The 18,897-nt window shown below is 39.2% G+C and overlaps 1 protein-coding gene across 1 annotated transcript in view; it reads left to right on the top strand.

The window, feature by feature from the left end:
• The window catches only part of kmt2ba (lysine (K)-specific methyltransferase 2Ba), a 37,900-nt gene extending 19,478 nt beyond the window's left edge, over window positions 1-18,422 (top strand). The window contains exons 12-36 of the mRNA XM_014990638.2: window positions 462-608; window positions 1,436-1,528; window positions 1,633-1,750; window positions 2,391-2,501; window positions 2,685-2,875; window positions 2,962-3,066; window positions 3,841-3,951; window positions 4,810-4,871; window positions 4,963-5,126; window positions 5,208-5,275; window positions 5,371-5,505; window positions 6,173-6,331; window positions 6,447-6,564; window positions 7,292-7,370; window positions 7,696-7,856; window positions 7,984-8,145; window positions 8,450-10,676; window positions 11,661-11,783; window positions 12,642-12,760; window positions 12,847-12,972; window positions 13,902-14,154; window positions 15,224-15,334; window positions 15,416-15,499; window positions 15,583-15,712; window positions 17,122-18,422. Coding sequence (XP_014846124.2) covers window positions 462-608; window positions 1,436-1,528; window positions 1,633-1,750; window positions 2,391-2,501; window positions 2,685-2,875; window positions 2,962-3,066; window positions 3,841-3,951; window positions 4,810-4,871; window positions 4,963-5,126; window positions 5,208-5,275; window positions 5,371-5,505; window positions 6,173-6,331; window positions 6,447-6,564; window positions 7,292-7,370; window positions 7,696-7,856; window positions 7,984-8,145; window positions 8,450-10,676; window positions 11,661-11,783; window positions 12,642-12,760; window positions 12,847-12,972; window positions 13,902-14,154; window positions 15,224-15,334; window positions 15,416-15,499; window positions 15,583-15,712; window positions 17,122-17,397 — 5,433 coding nt within the window. The 3' untranslated portion in view covers window positions 17,398-18,422. The remainder of the gene's footprint in view (window positions 1-461; window positions 609-1,435; window positions 1,529-1,632; window positions 1,751-2,390; window positions 2,502-2,684; window positions 2,876-2,961; window positions 3,067-3,840; window positions 3,952-4,809; window positions 4,872-4,962; window positions 5,127-5,207; window positions 5,276-5,370; window positions 5,506-6,172; window positions 6,332-6,446; window positions 6,565-7,291; window positions 7,371-7,695; window positions 7,857-7,983; window positions 8,146-8,449; window positions 10,677-11,660; window positions 11,784-12,641; window positions 12,761-12,846; window positions 12,973-13,901; window positions 14,155-15,223; window positions 15,335-15,415; window positions 15,500-15,582; window positions 15,713-17,121) is intronic.
• The last annotated feature ends 475 nt before the right edge of the window (window positions 18,423-18,897 follow it).

Genomic DNA, 18,897 nt, shown 5'->3' with positions numbered 1-18,897 from the left:
GCTATGTAAATCACTAATTTTGTGGAGGTAATTTAGAAATATTTCAAGGAATTTTGCAATATTTACATTTATGTATGACATTAATTGTGACTCTGTTAATCGATCTAACTAATAACTTAATATTAGCCTGAGGCAGTGGTGTCGTAAAATAAAAAACGTTAGTGATCCGTTACACCTAAGGTCTTCAACAATTTTTGTGAAAAATTTGCAGCAAACGCAGTTATGCGTTAGCGGGAAAAATCTGGAATCTGTTGCTTTTATGTGAATTTCCACAATCACAGAATAACAGAAAACTGGAGGGACTGATATAATACTGGAGTCTTGAGGGCCACACAAAAAGCTACAGCGTGCCAGATTTGGCCCCCGGGCCTTGAGTTTGACGCACATGCGCTAAAGCGTTAAAAATCAAAGAAGAATCTTTATAAGAATTTGGTTTAACCATAATATCTTCCATCGGGCAGATGATCTTCTGCCAGATCTGCTGTGAACCTTTCCATGATTTCTGCCTGACGCCTGAGGAGCGCCCCAAGGAGGAGGCCAAGGAGAACTGGTGCTGCAGACGCTGCAAGTTCTGCCACGTGTGCGGACGCAGAAGCAAGAGGTTGAAGGTAGGCGCTGTCACTTTAAAAACTGGAATGACGTGGTTTGCACAGGTGCTTGAAATCCTTGAAAATGCTTGGATTTCAGTTAGATGTTCACAAGGTTTGGAAAGGGCTTTATGTCTGCATAAAGTCCTTGAAGGTTTTTGATATCCAAACTGCACACTTTGGTGCAATCTAATGTTTGATTAAATGCCTACATTTGGAAAATGTTACCAGATATTTTCATACATCTAATAAAAATAAAGAAAAAATTTAAACTGAAGTTAGATCAGACTAAATTTTCTGCTTTTTAGGTCACTGAGACCTATTTATATTTACTAAAAGCCAGAATTACAGATTTTTGTTGTTGTATTTTTCTTTGTATATTCTGTTTCAGCATTTTATTTGAGCAGGAAGATCAAGGATTTGTTGATCTGTGTATTTGAAATAAAGGTCAGCTTATATTTTATATGTTAACAGAATTATTAAAGTTAAATTAGTGTTTTGTTCTGACCATTTAGTCTACAGGGATGTGTGTGTGAGAAACATTTCAAAACATAAAATTTAGTTCTTTTAGTTTATCTTGAATGCTATCACAAAACTATTACTAACACTTATGAGTGATAACATATAATGGTCTTTTTTTAGTTCATTTGTTTTGTTTTTATCTCTAAAGTGTGGAAAAGTTTGGAAACTTGCCTTGAAAATGCTTGAAAGTTCTTAAATTTTACTGTGGGAAAAATGTACAAACCTGAAATGAGCTTTTCTGCATTTTAAGAGACGTAAAACATTCATAAATCATAAAAAGGAACAAAAGTGGAATATTACTCTACAGTTGATGTGGTTTTGTTCAGCCCGTCTTACAGTGCAGGATCTGCCAAACCTGCTACCACCCATCCTGCTTGGGACCGACGTACCCGAAGCCAGTGACCTCCAAAACCCCCTGGGTAAATGCTTCACCTTCCTCAAACTGTGCTGGAGTCTTTTTTGGAGTATTAAAGAGGAAAAGCTGAAGCCGATGAGTGAATATTGTTGCGTTTTTCCGCTGCAGGTGTGCATGACGTGCATTCGGTGTAAGAGCTGCGGCGTGACTCCAGGGAAAACCTGGGATATGGCCTGGAACCACGAGCATGACCTTTGCCCCGACTGCACCAGCCTCAGTGAGAAAGGTGGGCTCTCCGAAACACACGGACCGCTCATCAACGCTTAGGCACAACTAGATTTTATTTTCCATTTACTTTTAAATAGGGTGCATGCATTGATGGCAGTAAAGGAACAACATCAAGCTGATGTCTTTGCAGTTGTATATAAATGAAATGTATACATATAAATATATGTATTTTCATGTCTCTGTCTTGCAATACTAAAATAAAAGTACAAAAATCCTCATTCAGCTTTAATATAAGAATTACTAGGGGAAAAAACACAAACATGACAAAATATTGTTCTGCCAATTCTCAGAACAACAGCAGGACAGGTGGTAAAACCCAGACTCATTTAAAAGCCAATATTTAAACAAAATCAGGTCTGTTTCCTAATTTAGCGTCCACTTGTACCAAAAATCTATGAACTTGTCATTTTTTAAGTTTTGAAGCTGCAAAAGAACACAGTCTTTACCACAAAGCAGATTAAATTAAATCTTTGTTTTTTAAATAATGAAACATTTGTTGTCCTCCAACTCTTTTCATCCTTTTCTTAGATTTTAAGTCTCTCAATTTCATATATTATCCAAAGTATTCTAGGTGTTTATCTTTATTATAGCGATTAATTAAAAATAATAATTCAGTTTTTTTTGTGTGCGTTTGTCAGGTAATTTCTGCCCCGTCTGTCAGAAGTGCTATGAGGGAAACCAAACCTCTGAGATGATTCGATGTTCAGAGTGCAGCCACTGGGTCCATTACGGATGTGAAGGATTATCAGGTGAGAAATTACAACTTCTGTGATTTCCTCTTACAGTTCTACTTTTTTACTCGACAAAAATCCACATTTGTAACATTTGTGGGTTTTCTAACTAATGCCTAAAAATCTACATGCTTTCAATTTCTATTTATTACTTTTATAATTTAGGGAAAAAAGTGACGTTGGTCGTATTTGTGTTTACAGAGGAACTTTTTGGGCTCATGTCCAGTCAGCCAGATAAAGTGGACGTCACCTGCACAGCCTGCAGGGGGCGCCACGCAGACAGAGGCAGCGTGATGGAGGTGCTGCAGAGCAAGCTGCTGTCCGGTCTGCAGGAGGTTCTCAGTGAGCTGCTCTCCTCCTGCAGCACTTGGCACCTCCTGCTGTGCAACCAGGTGAGAGACAACGGCTCCATGCAGCCAGGTTGTGTTTGTTTGTCTGTTTTCTGGAAAATGTCCTGAGATCGTTTGTCGAATTTCAGTGTCAGGAGTCAAAGGAGAGACACGTCTCCGTCAGGACGGAGAGACAAGTCTGTGATCTGAGAGCCGTGGAGGACAAATTCAGAGAGGACGGATACACCACGATAGTGAGTAGCTTCGGATTCATCCATCCCTTTGTCCATCCATCTGTCTCCTTGTCCATCCATCTGTCCTCCTGCTTGCCCATCCATCCATTTCCTTGTCCATGAGTCTGCATCCTTTTGTCAGCGTTCTCTTCCATCCTTCTCCATGTGCATCCATCTGCTTGTCCATTTGTACGTCTGCTTGTCCCCCATCCATTTATCAGTCTGCTTGTCCATCCAGCTTTCTGTCTGTCCATCTGTCTACATCCTTTTGTCTGCATTCTCGTCCATCCTTCTTGTTCATCCGTTCTTCTGATTGTTCATCTGTCCATCCGTCCGTTTACTTGTCTATTCTTCCGTTTGTCTGCTTGTCCATCCCTCTGTCCTTTGCTTGTCCATCCATCCATCCTTGTCACCTTGTCTACCCGTCCGTCCATCTGTCAGTCTGCTTATCTATCTCTTCCTCACCCATCAGGGCATTTACCGGTCCACTCATCCCTCCATCTTCCATGATATCTTGTCATCCACCTCTCCCTCCTTTTTCTACCTTTCCTTCTTTCTGTTTCTAGTTTTTTTTTTTGCTGGTTTTCTCATCCTGACATCTGCAGGCGTTTCTGTAGTAAATTCATTCTGAAGTTCTACTGATTGGAAAATTCTTAAATTTGACTGAAAAGACTTAAAAATTTTATTCTGGAAAACCACTGAATTTTGACATGAAGGAACTTTGTCTCACACTCATCTTCATGTCTTCTGCTTTGTCTTCCTGTTGATTCCTGTCTTGTGTCATTTCTCTCTCAGAAAGCGTTTCATTGTGATGTTGCTGCTGTGATGAGAAAATGGCTGAAGGAAGAGGAAGTTCTTCCTGAGGATCAGAGGCCAACGAATCGGTCCAAAGAGCGCTACGTTCAGGTGAGCTCCTCCTCTTCCCTTCTCTCTCTGAATATTTTTACCTTATTTTAGTTTGATCCTTTTTACCTTTTACCAATTTGTTTAGACCTGACCAATAAATCAATTCTATCAATTAATCAAATTTTAGTCTTTTTGAAGAATTCATTTTTGGATTTTTTTTTTTCTCCGCATGCTTAGGCGGCCATTTTGTTTCACAAGCGAGTTATACAGCTTCTATTTATTTGTATTTTGAATTCACATCAACTCTACGACAGATTATTATTGGCCAAGCTAGAATATTTATATATTTTAAAATTTCAAGAATAAAGTCAAAATAATCCAACAATAAAGTTTTAATATTGCCAGAATAAAGTTGTAATATTAGGAGTAAAAATTTAAATGAGGAATGTTGAGCATCTTAAGTTATAATTTTGTGTCAGTTTTACAGTTTTAACACATTGGCATAAAATTATTATTATTAGTAGCAGGACCTCTAAAGTAATTATCCAAAATGAATAAGCTGGTCAGGTCAATCCTGATAGCTATAGAAACTTTTTTTCATTAAAACTACTTTTTCTCATATTTTTCTGGTAAAATTGCGTCTTTATTCTTCTAATGTTATGACTATTTTCTTGTAATTGAGGAAAAAAATTGTAGCTTGGCTCTATTACTCCATCATTCACACAAGGCAGTTTTTTATTTATAATTTTTTTCTTTTTATTTAGAAAAAAATTGACTAAAATCAGATCTTGGATGAAAAAAATCCATCTTTAAACCGCATGATTGTTTTCATTGTGTATCCTTGGCTTGCATGGCAGAAACATGAGGCCGTTTGTTTAAAATCATCTCATATTTACACTTAAATTGTTTTTCTGGCAGGTTATGAAACAGGTTTTCAGCTGGTTTTCTTCGTGCCATCACTTCTCTGAAGAGTTGCCATGGTGAGCCCACTCAGTGAATCTTTGCTAACGTTTTTTATTTTATTTCTAAAGCAGCTGTTTCATAGCTCTCTGCATTGTTTTTGCTGTTCAGTGGCATGCTTCCCGAGGCCGTGCTTCCTCCTTCGAAGGAGCACAGTTACGCTCAGTGGATGGAGCGAGTGTACCGCACCAGGGAGGCTCAGACCGGCGCCACGCCGCCATCGGTCGCTACGTGGGACGCTCGTTCTACGATCGACGCCCCCGAGTGTCCGCAAGGTAGAGAATCATGTTCCCCCTCTAAAATGAGGCGTTTAGCTGTTTGTTTTCTCTGGTTTATGTGTTAATTTTTTATTCCAGATACGACTAAGATGAAGGATTTGAGGCAGTGTGCTCTGTGCCAGCAATATGGAGACGCTGCTCCCAGCGTGAGTTTCTACAGAAATCTCTTTCCTGTCTTAGATGCTGAAAATGTGCTTAGCTTTTACTTATCGTAGTGATGCGTGTGTTTTTGTCCTGACAGGACGCAGGGCGCCTGCTGTACTTGGGGCAGAATGAGTGGGCCCACATCAACTGCTGCCTGTGGTCTGCAGAGGTCTATGAGCAGAACAGCGCTCTTCTTCAAGTGCACAGTGCCGTCTCAAGGGGGCGCCACTTGGTAATGAACCGTTAACATATGCCAAGGGTCTGCAATCGTACTTAATAATTTGACTAAGAACCAATAATAAAAATAAAAAAAATTGATATAAAAATGCAGATTTTAGCTGTGTTTTTCGTTATGTATGGAATAAATCCTGAATTAAATTTGCACAACAGAATGACACAATTATCAGTAATATTTATTTACTTTCTTTCTCATTGTTTCCTTTTAGCCATTTTTTTGTATTTTATAAATGTTTTAAAACCTAAAAACAGAAATCAAATACTGGTTTTATCAAAAATGACAAAAATGTTATTTTACATGTTAAGACATTTTTAGTTGCCTTTTCACAAAAAGTTATGTAACATTTGCAGCTTTAAAGCTTTTAAAAAAAAAGTGTGTTTTTTTAGCTGGACTGAGGTTGCAGACCTTTGATATACGGTGATAATGGCCTGGTTCCTACAGTCTTGTGTGGATTTTGCAAAAGGAAAGTGTGATGTTGAATATTATTTGGATTCTGGATGTTATTTCTTGCTATATTGATCGATATCTGAACTTAGAAAAATAAGTTTCTCCAGCCAGACCACTTTTCATTCAGGTTTCTATGTCAGAGATGCTAACACAGCTCGTACTGTATTCTATTACAGTTCTAATGTCTCTTTTTTGTTTATGTTTCTTCATCCAGCGCTGTGATCTTTGTGGACAGTGTGGAGCCACAGTTGGCTGCTGCCTCGCCACCTGCTTGAGTAATTACCACTTCATGTGCGCTCGTGCAGACGAGTGTGTGTTCCAGCAGGACAGGAAGGTGTACTGCTACAAACACAGGGATCTCGTTAGCGCAAAGGTGAGGAGGGGATGAGAGTCAATTTTCCTTTCAGTTCATTCATATTTACAGGAAGAAAGTCATCTTAATTCTCCCTCCTTTTGTAACAAAAATGAGTCTGATTGTTTGATTCTAGATGGTGTCGGGGAGCGGGTTCCAGGTTCCTCGCCGGGTCTATGTGGACTTTGAGGGAATCAATCTGAGAAGAAAGTTTCTTACAGGCCTTGAGCCAGAAAGTATAAACATGACAATAGGTGAGATTAAATGTGTGTTGGTTTATTCTTCTGTGCAAACTGGATATTATTTGCTGCCAACAGGAATCCCTCCTAGTAAAATAGACAAAACTGTATGAAGTTTTTGTTCTATAATTGCTGCCTTTAAAAATATTGATGTCAGAATGCATGTGTTTTCTTTAAATACCACTATGGGGCTGAAACAATTAATATGATTAATCGATTATTGAAATAATTGTCAACTAATTTAGTAATTGATTTTAAATGGAGTACACAGACTGAAAAAAGGACAACACAGTTATAGCAGTAATTAATCTGGATAAAAATGACATTATTTTGCATTTAAGGTAAAAAAAAAGAGCTTCTTTATCGGCTCTTTAGTAGTTCAGGATATTAAATATTTGCAAAGTTAAATCAGCTGATTTAAATTCTGTCATAATAATAAAATAACTGTACTGACATTAAGTCGAGCAGAAAGGGCTGAACTTTATTTTTTTAGCTAGAAATGTTGCATTTCAGGCAATAAAAAGTTTTTCTTATGTAAAAAAAAAAAAAAGGAATTTAATTGTTTTGAAATTTTTATATATTTCTAATATTGTCTAAAGAAAGCCTGAGTGATTAAGTAAAAAATCAGCAGAACGTGGCTTTTTAAAATCTGATTAATCATCAAAATAATTGACTACTGAAAGAATTATCCTGCAATGGTATTTAAATTATTGTGCTAAATGTTGTGTGTGTTTTTTTTTAGGCTCTCTACAGATCCAGAAACTCGGTGTGTTGTCAGAGCTGTCGTCAAACGGGAGGATGCTTTATCCTGTTGGTTATCAGTAAGTTCTTATTTCTGATATAAAGTCAAACTTGGGTATTTTTAGGGAGCTTGGAGGCGTTTTTGTACTGGTTGTGGTACCAGTATTTAAAATTATACTATTTTTACAAATTCCTATGGGGTTTTCCCATCATTTTCTGTAGTTCATCATATTGATTTAGTTTCTATATTTTCACAAAATCTAGTTGTTTTTTCCCCCCCAAAGTTGACATTTATTTTAGAGGATTAGTGTTTAAAATATGACTAGATGTTATGTGAAGTGGTGTGGAGGTTATTGTACTTGCAGTATTTTATGTAAACCCGATTTCTCTCCCTTCAATCTGTAGATGCTCTCGGTTGTACTGGAGCACAGTGGACCCCCGCAGACGCTGTAAGTACACCTGTAAGGTGACAGAGGTGAGCACACCTCTACCTGGTGAGGAACAAGACCTGAGGATGGACAGAGAGGAGAACCACACCATAGTCCACAGTCCCAGTCGCCACCGAGGTGAGCAGGTTGCTCCAGTGTTGAAATAACACTGAAAGATTTTATTTTTCTAACATCATCTGAAAAAATAACGTGTTTTTTAGTTTATTGTGGTTTAATACTGATAATATGTCGTATTTACGAGCAGATGTGGAGTCTCCAGATCGCTTCAGCTCCTCTTCCAGCCCAGTAAAGTCCACAAACTCGTCTCCAAACTCTAAAACGCACCACACACCCGGGCCTAGGAGTCCGGGTTACACACAGACCAGAAGACCAGCAGGAGGATCATCACGACCGCTCCCGTCTCCTGGTCAGTAAAATGTCTGACTTTTTAAAACATTTTAGAGTTCCTATTCAATCTGAAGGTGGTATGGTCTTCAATTTGGAAAAAAAATAAAACGGACAATGGAAAAATGTTTCAATTTTGGTCTTAAATTGAACTGAATCTACCAGACTACGAGTTGTGAAAAAAAAAATTCATCCTGAAGCCGATATTTTGCAGTAAAATATCCAGAATGTTTTTAAACAACTGTAAAAAATCTGTGATTTAGATCTTTTTTTTGTAGGAACCAGAATATTTTTCTTCTGTTTAGTTCTTGTCCCTTTGATTTCAGGAGCTGCTTCTTACAAGTCTCATCACATCCTCACCCTGAGGGACCTAGACGACACCAGGCGGCCTCGCAGGCTGTCCTCCAGGAGCCGCCGCAGCTCCTCGCCGACAGAAAACAACCCGTCTGTGGCGTTGAGCGTCCGTCCCGGGGGCGCCGTCGGCTCCCGATGCGCTCTCTTCAGCTCCCCTCCCAGATCGACGACCGTTGGATCGGCCTCTCCTCCGCTTTCGAGGCAAAACTCAACCTCTCCTGTGTGGAACTCCCCTCCGAGGTCCAGCGTCTGTGGAGGTTTTTCTCTTCGCCAAGGGGGCGTCTCCGATTCCCCCAGAGGAACCCAGAACTTTAAAATCACTGCTCCGGTGACGGTGGAGGTCCCACAAGACTTCCTGGCGTCATCGGAGGCAGAAGACGCTGCTGTTGCCACGACGAACGGGATCTCGCTCGCCCCCGACAACCTGGAGGAGGAAGTGGCTCAGCTGATGTCTCAGGAGCTGCCATACACCGTGTTCGACAGCGACGCGGACGTAGTCGTGGCGTCCATGCTGGGCACCAAGCTGGAGTTCGACGAGGCTCTCCTCTCCGAGAACGTGGATCTGGCCGGCGGTCAGGCGGAAGTCGGGCCGCGGGACGTGGAGATGCGAGAAGACGATCAAGGGAACAGCTCTGAGGATGAAGACAGCGGATGTTACTCTAAGATTTCACGCACAGTGGTGTGCAACGCGGCGAGCGGCTCTGACGCCGCCAATCAACCCGCTGCAGCTCAGTCGATCTCCCAGTTAGACGGGGCGGACAGTGGGTCGGAGACGGAGGACATAGAGGACAAAAATAAACCTCGCAGTGTTCAGGGAACACCTACGAAACATCTGACTGTCGCACTGCAGAGGCTGGAGTCCATCTTCTCTCTGCCGAGGCAAAAGTCCAAACTGGAGGATCCGGAAAGTTCTTCCCCTCCCGTTTTCATGGAGCCCAGTTCCATGTGCGAGGAGCTGTGCCTGCAGGAAGAGGAAGTCCCACTGTCTTCCGACAGTCCGACGTCTCAGCAGGAACTGCTGCTGGATCCGATGTTGGGCCATTTTGTTTCAGCTAAAGATGGCCATGTCGTCAACTCAAACAAGGGCGCCCCTCCCGACAAAGACGAAACCTCATCAAATGATTCGACTGATGTGTTCAAAGACGATTTAAAAGATCCAGATTTTTCTCCCAAATCCGAAACCAAAACGATGCCGAAGAAAACGATCGTTGTAAAGAGGAAGCTGTCCGGCGCCTCCATGTCCAAACCTCTGCTGCCCAAACAATGTCTCCAGCTGAACCCCAACATCACCCTCATCGCGCCTCAAGTCAGGCAGACCGTCAACATCGCCTCCGTTTCTCCATCTTCCACCACTTTGTGTGCGGTTCCGCATCCCGTCGCCTCGCCGATCATCATCAACGGCTTGAACGCTCTACCCATCCAGCCCGCCGCTGCTCCAGCGCGATCCATTACGATCCGATTGGACGCCTCCAAACCGGAGGCGTCGCAACAGCAGCAGGCGGCGGTGGTGAACTCGCCCAGCCCGCAGACGACTGTCCGTCAGGTGCTGCTCGTCAACCGACAGGGGCAGATCCTCGTCAAAGACCCCAAATCGAACACTTTCCAGACGCTTGCCGGAAACTCGCCGACTTACAGCAGAATTAGCCAAATCGCCAAGATGCTCCACAGCGGAGGCGGTTTAAATCCGTCGGTCCCGCGCGTGATTTTAAAACCTTCCCCCGGCTCTTCGGATCTGAACGTCTCTCCTCCTGCCAACCACGTAACCCCAGAGAGAAAAGTCATCGTCAAAGTGCTGCCGGTGAAACACGTCGTCTCTCCAGCTCCTTTAGTTCCCGTCAGCGTTCCGACTTTTACTCCAGCCAGTTTCTCCAAGATGGAGGACCTCACCACCCAGGCCATTATCAACAGAGCAATGGCCACGGAAATGGAGGCGCCGCGGCCGGCGCCGATCATCCTCAACAACAGTCGCAGACAAAAGGCCAGACAGCGGCAGCCATCGCAGCTCCCACACACTCAGGAGTCGGAGCAGTCATCAGTGGGGCATTCGGAGTCGCCCAGAAGTTTCCATGGCGATCCGTCACCCCACCAAATCAGAGTGAAGAGAGCGTCTGCGCTTTCGGAGAGGCAGTCCAAGAAGAAGTCAAAGATTGACTTCTTGAAGGATCCGTCGAGTGAAATGGAGGAAATTCAGGAAGCAAGGTGAGAGATATTAAAAGTTAAGAGGCAACTATAACTCTGCCAACATTTTACCTTCATTAAATGATAAATGGACTTACCGTAGCCTACGTTCACGCAGCAGGAAAATGCTAATCTGCTTTTCTTTCCTTTTTTTTTTTTTTTGTTTTTGGCCAAATGCAAACTGTAGCCAACTTTTTCACAGCAATCTGAGTGAAATGAATTCTTTATTTCAAACAAGTAAAAATAAGAAGAAAACATAAAGTATATACATTAAAATAAACATAAACAAAAGTCCCATATCCAGTTTGAAAAGGAGCAGGAAGAAGACAAAGTTTATTAAGTCCTACCTCCAATTGTCTCATCCAAATATGTCCCACATTATACAGAATTGCACATATTATTTTTACTTATGTCACAATTTCTCTCTTTACAATTCCTGATCTTTTCAACCTGAAATAATCTAATTTGGGCCACTTCCATCTGTAATCCCAATTCGGGTATATATCTGGCTTTTATGCCATTGATCCAAGACATTCCTGTCATAACACATTTTGCTGGACGATAAATTGTTCCAGAAATTATTGCGATAAACAATTATGTTATTATTTTGAGACCATTTCAAGTTCTAAAATGGCATAATAATAATAATTATTATGCCATTTAGTTTCTCAAAGATCAAGAAACTTCAATTTCTAATAATTTACCACTGGAACTGTAAGACATTTTAATATTCAAGATAAACAAACAAAACTACAGAAACAACAAATAAAATGAATAGTGAAGTCTCTCTCTAAAAAAAAAAAAGGTTTAGTTGAGACTGAAAACTTTTTTCTTCCAGTTTTTAGTAAAAAAAAAAAGAGAAAAATTAGAAAAGCAATTTATAATTCAAATGGAAAAGATTGTGTTTCTTCTCATTTATGTTGTGATTAATTGATTTATTGCTTATAAATCCAAAGGATTGAAGTTAGAGGAAATGTAAAACATGTGGTTGGATTTTCTGAACAGACCCGGCGGCGTCAGAATGAAAGCTCCAACAACAAACAACGTTATCGATCTGGACCAGGTGAAGGCACCTGAGCCGATGAAGATCACCGTTCCTCCTCCTCCTCCAGCACCATCTACTTTCAGGTAACAATGTTACTCACAGGTTTCCAGTAACAATCGGTTTCACCAGATTAGAAAACGAGGATTATGTATTTTTTACGCAGGAGTTGTATGGGTGCTTGAAATCCTTGAAAATGCTTGAATTTCAAGGTTTGGAAAATGCTTCAAAGCGCCTAATATTCAAACTGCACAGTTTTGTAATAAACCGCAATCTAATGTCTGATTAAAAGCCTAACTTTGAAAATGTTATTTACAATTGAAAACAGATATTTAAAGATAATAAAAGGACATATCCACATTTTTTCACTGTCTGAAGTTAAATCAAACAGTTTTTTTTTCTTTTAGGTCAGTTAGAGTTGTTAAACTTATTTCTATTTGCTTAATGAAAGAAAACTGGGCAAGATTTTTTTTTCTTGTATATTATGTATTTATCATTTAGTTTGAGCAGGAAGTTAATTTACTTTAACATGATTTGTTTGCATTGTTTCAATGTGATGGATATGTATTATTCTTAATGGCTAAATGAATTAAAGTTGCTCTTATATTTTATACATTGAGCAACATTATTGAAATTAGGTGATTTTTTTTCTTTCTTTTTTCTTTTTTGTTAAAGTTGATTGGTTCTTGAACCAGTTAATTTTTTTATTTTTAATGTAAAAAATTTTAAATAATGTTTTTAATATATTTTAGTTAAACTAAAAAATGTTAAACTTGAAAATGCTTGAAAAGTGCATTTTATACGTCACCAGACTAAGATAGTTAATTACAAGAAGTTACAAATAATTAGTAGTTATTATTTTCAGCCACAGAGGTGCATTTTGACATATTACAAGGTTTTCTTTCAGTTTTTCATCCTCTGCTCGTCTCTTCCTGGTTCCTCAGGCGTCCTCAGGCTGAGAGTTCGGCTCCGTCGTCCCGACCCGGCGGTCCCTCACGCTGCAGAACCCACATGTGGGTCAGCTCTCGACATGGAGAGCTTTCTGAGTGGGCTCCCTATGCAGGTCTGTCGCTCGGCTCTTTGTGGATCTTTTGGTTATTTTGTTTAGTTTGTGTGAAATTGAATCCATCTTTGCTTGTGATTCTGCAGGTTTCAGCTCGGAAGACGACGCTCCTGCGCTCAAATACAGGAAGAAGACTTGCATGAATCAGCCTCACCTGCGGTTTGAGATCACCAGCGACGACGGCTTCAGCGTCAAGGCCAACAGCATTGAGGGTAGGACGGGTTCTTCTGCTTCGCTTTAGGGCTGAAATGATTAATTGGATTAATCATAATCAATTATTGAAATTGTCCACTAATTTAGTAACTAAGTAACCCTGAACAGGAGCATACAGACTCAAAAAGGCCATTTGCTGAAAGAACAACACACTCAGAGCAACAATTAAGTCAAAAATTAATTTTATCATAACACTGTTGTCCTATTATTTGATTTTTATAATTTTTTTGTCTTATTGTGACTAGTTTCTGATAATATTAGAGCTTTATTCTCGTAATATGACTATCATATTATTACTCGTATAATGAGAATTTTCTTGTATGACTATTCCCATATTATTTCAACTTACAGTCATCCAACCTTATTTTCTTGAGATTTTGACTTTATTCTTGTAATTTAATTGTTTTTTGTTAGCGTGACCCTAATATTCTGTTTTAGAAACAACATTTTCTGTTGGTTTTAAATTCACACACCTGGAGAGTTACAGTTTTGCATTTAAGATAAAATGCAAAACAATACTATTTTATTTTTATTACAATAAAAACTTTTATCTGTAAATATTTTCTGTCCATAACTTTTCAACTGACAATTTTAGCTTCATCTGGTTCAAATTTTATAAAAACAAACTTGTTGCTATTCAGTTATTAATCAATTATTGAAAGTATTTGTTTAGCTGCAGATTCATCCTTTGCTACAAATTATCAAGCGTATATTAAATATATGCTGTGTTTTTGGAATTTAGGCAAATTGAATTATTTGTTCATTTGCGTCTTTTAAAGTATTTCAAATGTTGCATAAAAAAGGTTTAGTGAAAAATCCACAGATAGTTTTCGGCCCAATAATTGTCATCATAATCAATTTAAAAAAAATTGTTTGCTAAAATCCTACTTTATATTTTTAAACAAATGTTTTGCTTCTCCCCGCTCAGTGGCGTGGCGCGCCGTGGTCGACGGCGTCCTTGACGCTCGAGCGGACTTCCACCTGAAGCAGCTTCCTCTGGGCGTGATGAGTGGCCAGCGCGTCCTGGGCGTCGTCCACGACGCCGTCACCTTCCTGCTGGAGCAGCTAGAGGGCGCCGCCGACTGCAAGCGGCACCGCTTCCGCTTCCACCGCTGCGACGACGCCGAGGAAGAGCTTCCTCTCAACCCGAGCGGCTGCGCCCGCGCCGAAGTTTACACACGGTGCGCTGCGTCAGAAAATCACAAATGTAGCAACTTTAACTTTAATCTAATTTGGTGAAGAATATCTTGGTTAATCTGAAGGATGAATTTGATTTTCTTGGTATGTCTTATTCATAAAGATACATTTATTTTCTTGGTCAATATGTTGTACAATCAAAATATATTAAATTGGGATTAGTTTCTTGGCAAATGAATGATTAACTTGGTAGTAGTGACACTAATAGCTGTTAATGATTAATTAAGACAAAATAAAACAAACATTTAATCCAACAAGTAGCTATTATTGCCCAGTTATTACAAATTTAAATATTTATTTCATTAGTTTTAAAGAATATTGTCATTTCTTTTGAAAACATGACATTTTACCCTTTTCCTTCTTCCTTAGTTAAATTAAACAAGTTGTTTTTAATTACATACAATATTTATTACAGCTACGTTCAACAATATACATCAACTAAAAACAGACAATGAATATTATTTTGGACTCATTTCTGTTTACCTCCTCTGACTGTAATCAGATCAGCTTAGAGTTTAACAGATCAAAGATCAAACTTTAGGATATCACTTTGTTTAGTGCTTGATTTTTGCACATAATTTGGTTTTCCAAACCAGAAAAGGAAGGAGGTAGAGCTGAGTGGCTTAAAATAAAATCTGATTTCTGTTTTATTTAAAACCTCAGTGTTTTTGTTTGTTTTAGAGAGAAGACGGTCCCAGAACGGTTTCTTTTTAAAACCTACTGACATGAAGAGCATTTGTTTTAACATTTCAGAGTTCCAAACTAGCAGAAAAACAAACTTTAAATATCTTTACCTGACAGAAATACTGACAGGCCGGGTCACAAACGTTGCAGTTTCAACACCAGGACACAATCTGTGGAATAAAATATAATTACATCAATTAAGTGGTGTCATTATTTTAATTTCTGAACAATCTTGTTGCTGTACACCTGAGCAGTTTTTAGTTTTAAAAACACATCATTGGGGCTTTAATTTGTCTTTTTTTGTTTTTGTTTTTTTTTTAAATGGCAACTTACCTTGTGTTTACTTTTTGTTTTTGTTTTTCAAACCAGGAAAGCAACGTTTGATATGTTCAACTTCCTGGCTTCGCAGCACAGACCGCTCCCAGAGTTTATCGCCCCGTTCGATGAAGACGATGATGAATTCCCACTTAAAGCCTCCAGGTTAGTTAGTTAAATCTCTGCTATTCATTAAACATCTGCTCTTGATTGGCTCTGACCTCAACTCGTCTTTAACTCGTCTAGACGAGCGACCAGCAGCGAGCTTCCCATGGCGATGAGGTTCAGACACCTGGAGAAAATCTCCAAAGAAGCAGTGGGCGTTTACAGGTAAATACAGGAGAAACATCTGAATAAACCCCTGATGTTTTTTAGAACACAAGAGAAATCCTTCTTCCATCTTTGCACGGTAGATCTCCGATTCACGGCCGTGGACTTTTCTGCAAGAGGAACATCGATGCTGGAGAGATGGTGATCGAGTACGCCGGCACCGTCATCCGAGCCGTCCTGACCGATAAACGGGAGAAATATTACGACAGCAAGGTGAGCAAAACATTTTCCTCAATCTGTCCCCTGACGTAAAATGGAAAATGTTATTTATAAATAGTAACTGCAGTAATTGGCAAACGTTCAGTTCAAGTAATCAGGTTTAAATTGAATCTCTGAGACAAATTAAAGTTTGGGATCAGACGAAGAGATTAAAGTCATAATCTCTGACTTGATTCTTTCTTTGAAACAATCATATTTGTTTGCACCATCATTTCAAATCGTGCTACTGATACTAATTTGATGTTGACGTGTTAAAAGACAAATTATGATGTAATTTATTAAATCACAGTTTCATTCTGGTGATATTACTTTATTACGACTTTATTATGGTGATGTGACTTTATTGTACCACTTTATTATCATGTATTATTCTGGTAATTTTGTGACTATTCTCATTTTTTCTCATGGATTTTTTCTTAATATTACAACATGACTTTACTGTATTATGACTTTATTCTGCTAATATTATAACTTTCCGATTTAAAAATTTTTTTCTTCCTCATTACAACTTTATTTTGGTAATATGACTTTATTCTCATATTGTTATGATTCTTTATTATCGTATTATTACAACTTTTTTTCTCGTAATATTATGACTTACTGTCATATAACTTTATACTCCTAAGCGTAATATTGATTTTTATTCTTTTAATATTAAGACTTTATTCTTGAAGTAATTAGTTTTTTTTCTTAGCCTGGCCCTAATTAATTCTCTGTTGTAGAAATAAAATTCAGTTCAAAATTCACACATCGAGGGAAAATTAGTTTTGTTGGTTGAGTTTGTGCATTTTGTTCTCATAACTATTCTTAAATATCTGCATCATGAACGTATCTGCATGTTAAAATTGTCTCACCTCCTGCTGTGATGCAAATAGAAACGAGTCCACAGAGTAAAGCTGCTGATTGAAGACAGGAAGCTCCCAATGTGGAGTGACTGACGGCCGAAAACGCGACGGAGCAGAAACAATTTCTTGTCTTTTATGGGGTTTTTCTTCTTATTCTAAGGAGGCAGTCAGTTCAGCTTGTCTTTATTCTTGTGTCTCATCTTCTTTATAATCGCCTTCCTCTCTGTAATTAAAGCAGATGCTGCCACTTTTTGCAGTTTTGGCTGGTGCAGAATCCAGCTGAATTATTAAATCATCATTTCCTGTTACACCGTTAACCACCGACTCCAGCTGCTTGGGAATTTCCCCCAAACTCTCCAAGCAACTTAAGACTTTGGATTCCAGTTTTCTTCTTCTTGCTTGTGCAAGTTGTAGAACAAAAAGATTCTATAAAGAATTGAAATACGTAGTTTCCACAAGTCCGAACCAGAAGTGGTCCGCAATTAGATTTTAATAAGACACAGAATGCGTCTTAATTTTTGAAATTACAGACTTTCTTCTCTTGTCGTTTCACTCCAGGGCATCGGCTGCTACATGTTCCGCATCGACGACTTCGACGTGGTGGACGCCACGATGCAGGGCAACGCCGCTCGCTTCATCAACCACTCGTGCGAGCCGAACTGCTACTCCCGCGTCATCAACGTGGACGGCCGCAAGCACATTGTCATCTTCGCCCTGAGGAAGATCTACCGCGGCGAGGAGCTCACCTACGACTACAAGTTCCCCATCGAGGACGACGACAACAAGCTGCACTGCAACTGCGGCGCCAGGCGGTGCCGCCGATACCTAAACTAGCAACTCTAGTCACGCACATCACCGCTCTGTCACGAAGAAGCCATCTTCTGTGGAGTTTAATTTATAAACAAATCATGGGCAGGTTATCTTCTCATGCCTTTCCTGGACAGTTGTAGCGTTTGTTTCACGCTCTTTCAAGGTGTCTTTAGCCCGCAGACGGAGCTCACCAGCAGCGGGAGACGGAGCCGTCGGCAGAACGAGGAGGATTCATTCAGCACCTTACTTTGACACGACCTCCTCAGACGGGACACGGCTCCACTTCCTGTCACACCCAAAGCACCTTGTGTACATTGTAGAGCAGCTACATTTTAACTCTTCTCCGGAGAGCAGGGACTTCAGTGTTTTAGGTCTTGCTGTTATTTATCCCCAGAATGTTAGTTTTAATAGTCCTCCATCAGTGCGTCCCGCCTGCAGCCAGTTAAATATTTCTACTTTTATTTGTGATGATCCGAGTGCTTTTACCCCGCTGATGTTTCTGTTTATCTTTTTTTTTCTGTGTGCATTTTAAGGCTGATGAAGGAGAATTTTCTTGTTGCAGGACTCGCTGATCCTGCCGTGCAGTCCTTTCTAAATCTTTTTGTATATTTGAACAATAAATGTCTAAACCAACTAACAGAAACGCGTTTGGGCTTTTAAACAGCTGGAGGTGGATGAACAGGAAGGACACTGTTCTCGTCTCTCTCAGGTGTACTACCTCTAAGCTTTTATAGAGCAAGGTTGTATTTAATAAAACGTTTAATGAACGCAGATTCCTCATTGTTAAATCTTTCAGTACTAAAAAAAGCGTAAGCTACTATTATGAAAACAAATTTGCTCTCATTGAGAGAACGGATGAAGTCACTGGTTTGTAATCGTTTTTTTTTTCCTCCTTTATGTTATAAATTTCAATTCAATTTCACAAGTTACTTTACAGGCGGATTATGGATCCTGTAAATAGTTGTATAAAAAAATTTCTAAACCTGTTACATATTTTTTTACCTTCATTTTTTTTTTAATTTATGTTGAATAAAAATTTGTTCAAAGTTTCTGTTCTATTGTCTCCATTTTGTTCAAGCAATAAATTAATATTTAATACAAATGTTACTTTATTAGTTCAAAAGGTAAATTAATTAAATGTAACTGCTATTACACATGTCTCCTGCAGCAGTCTGTATTACAGATGCTCTGTAGAAGCCTGACTGAAGGTCCAGTTGTATGACAGGCTTATGAATTATTTACTAGATGGTGTGAAACATAAAATGTTGTAAAAAACAAAGATTATTTTTACTGCCTTTTATACACTAAAAAAGCTACAATGATGCTAAATCTACTAATGAAATAATTTTAAATTCACTTAAATGTTGCTGATTTTTTTTTTCCACTTTGAGCCAAAGCTTGAAATTCCATTGCAGTTTTTTATTGCACATTTTCTCAATTTTGACCAAGTATTCCATACATTTTTCTTTTTCTTTGTTTTTAACATGAAATTTTTCCCTTGAGTTTTTTTTTATTGCATTTAAA

This window comes from Poecilia mexicana, unplaced genomic scaffold (genome assembly GCF_051168715.1).
Source record: "Poecilia mexicana isolate PSO_F unplaced genomic scaffold, ASM5116871v1 scaffold_11, whole genome shotgun sequence".
NCBI lineage: Eukaryota > Metazoa > Chordata > Actinopteri > Cyprinodontiformes > Poeciliidae > Poecilia > Poecilia mexicana.
The sequence above is the reverse complement of the archived record's forward strand: the minus strand, read 5'-3'. Positions and strand labels throughout refer to the sequence as shown.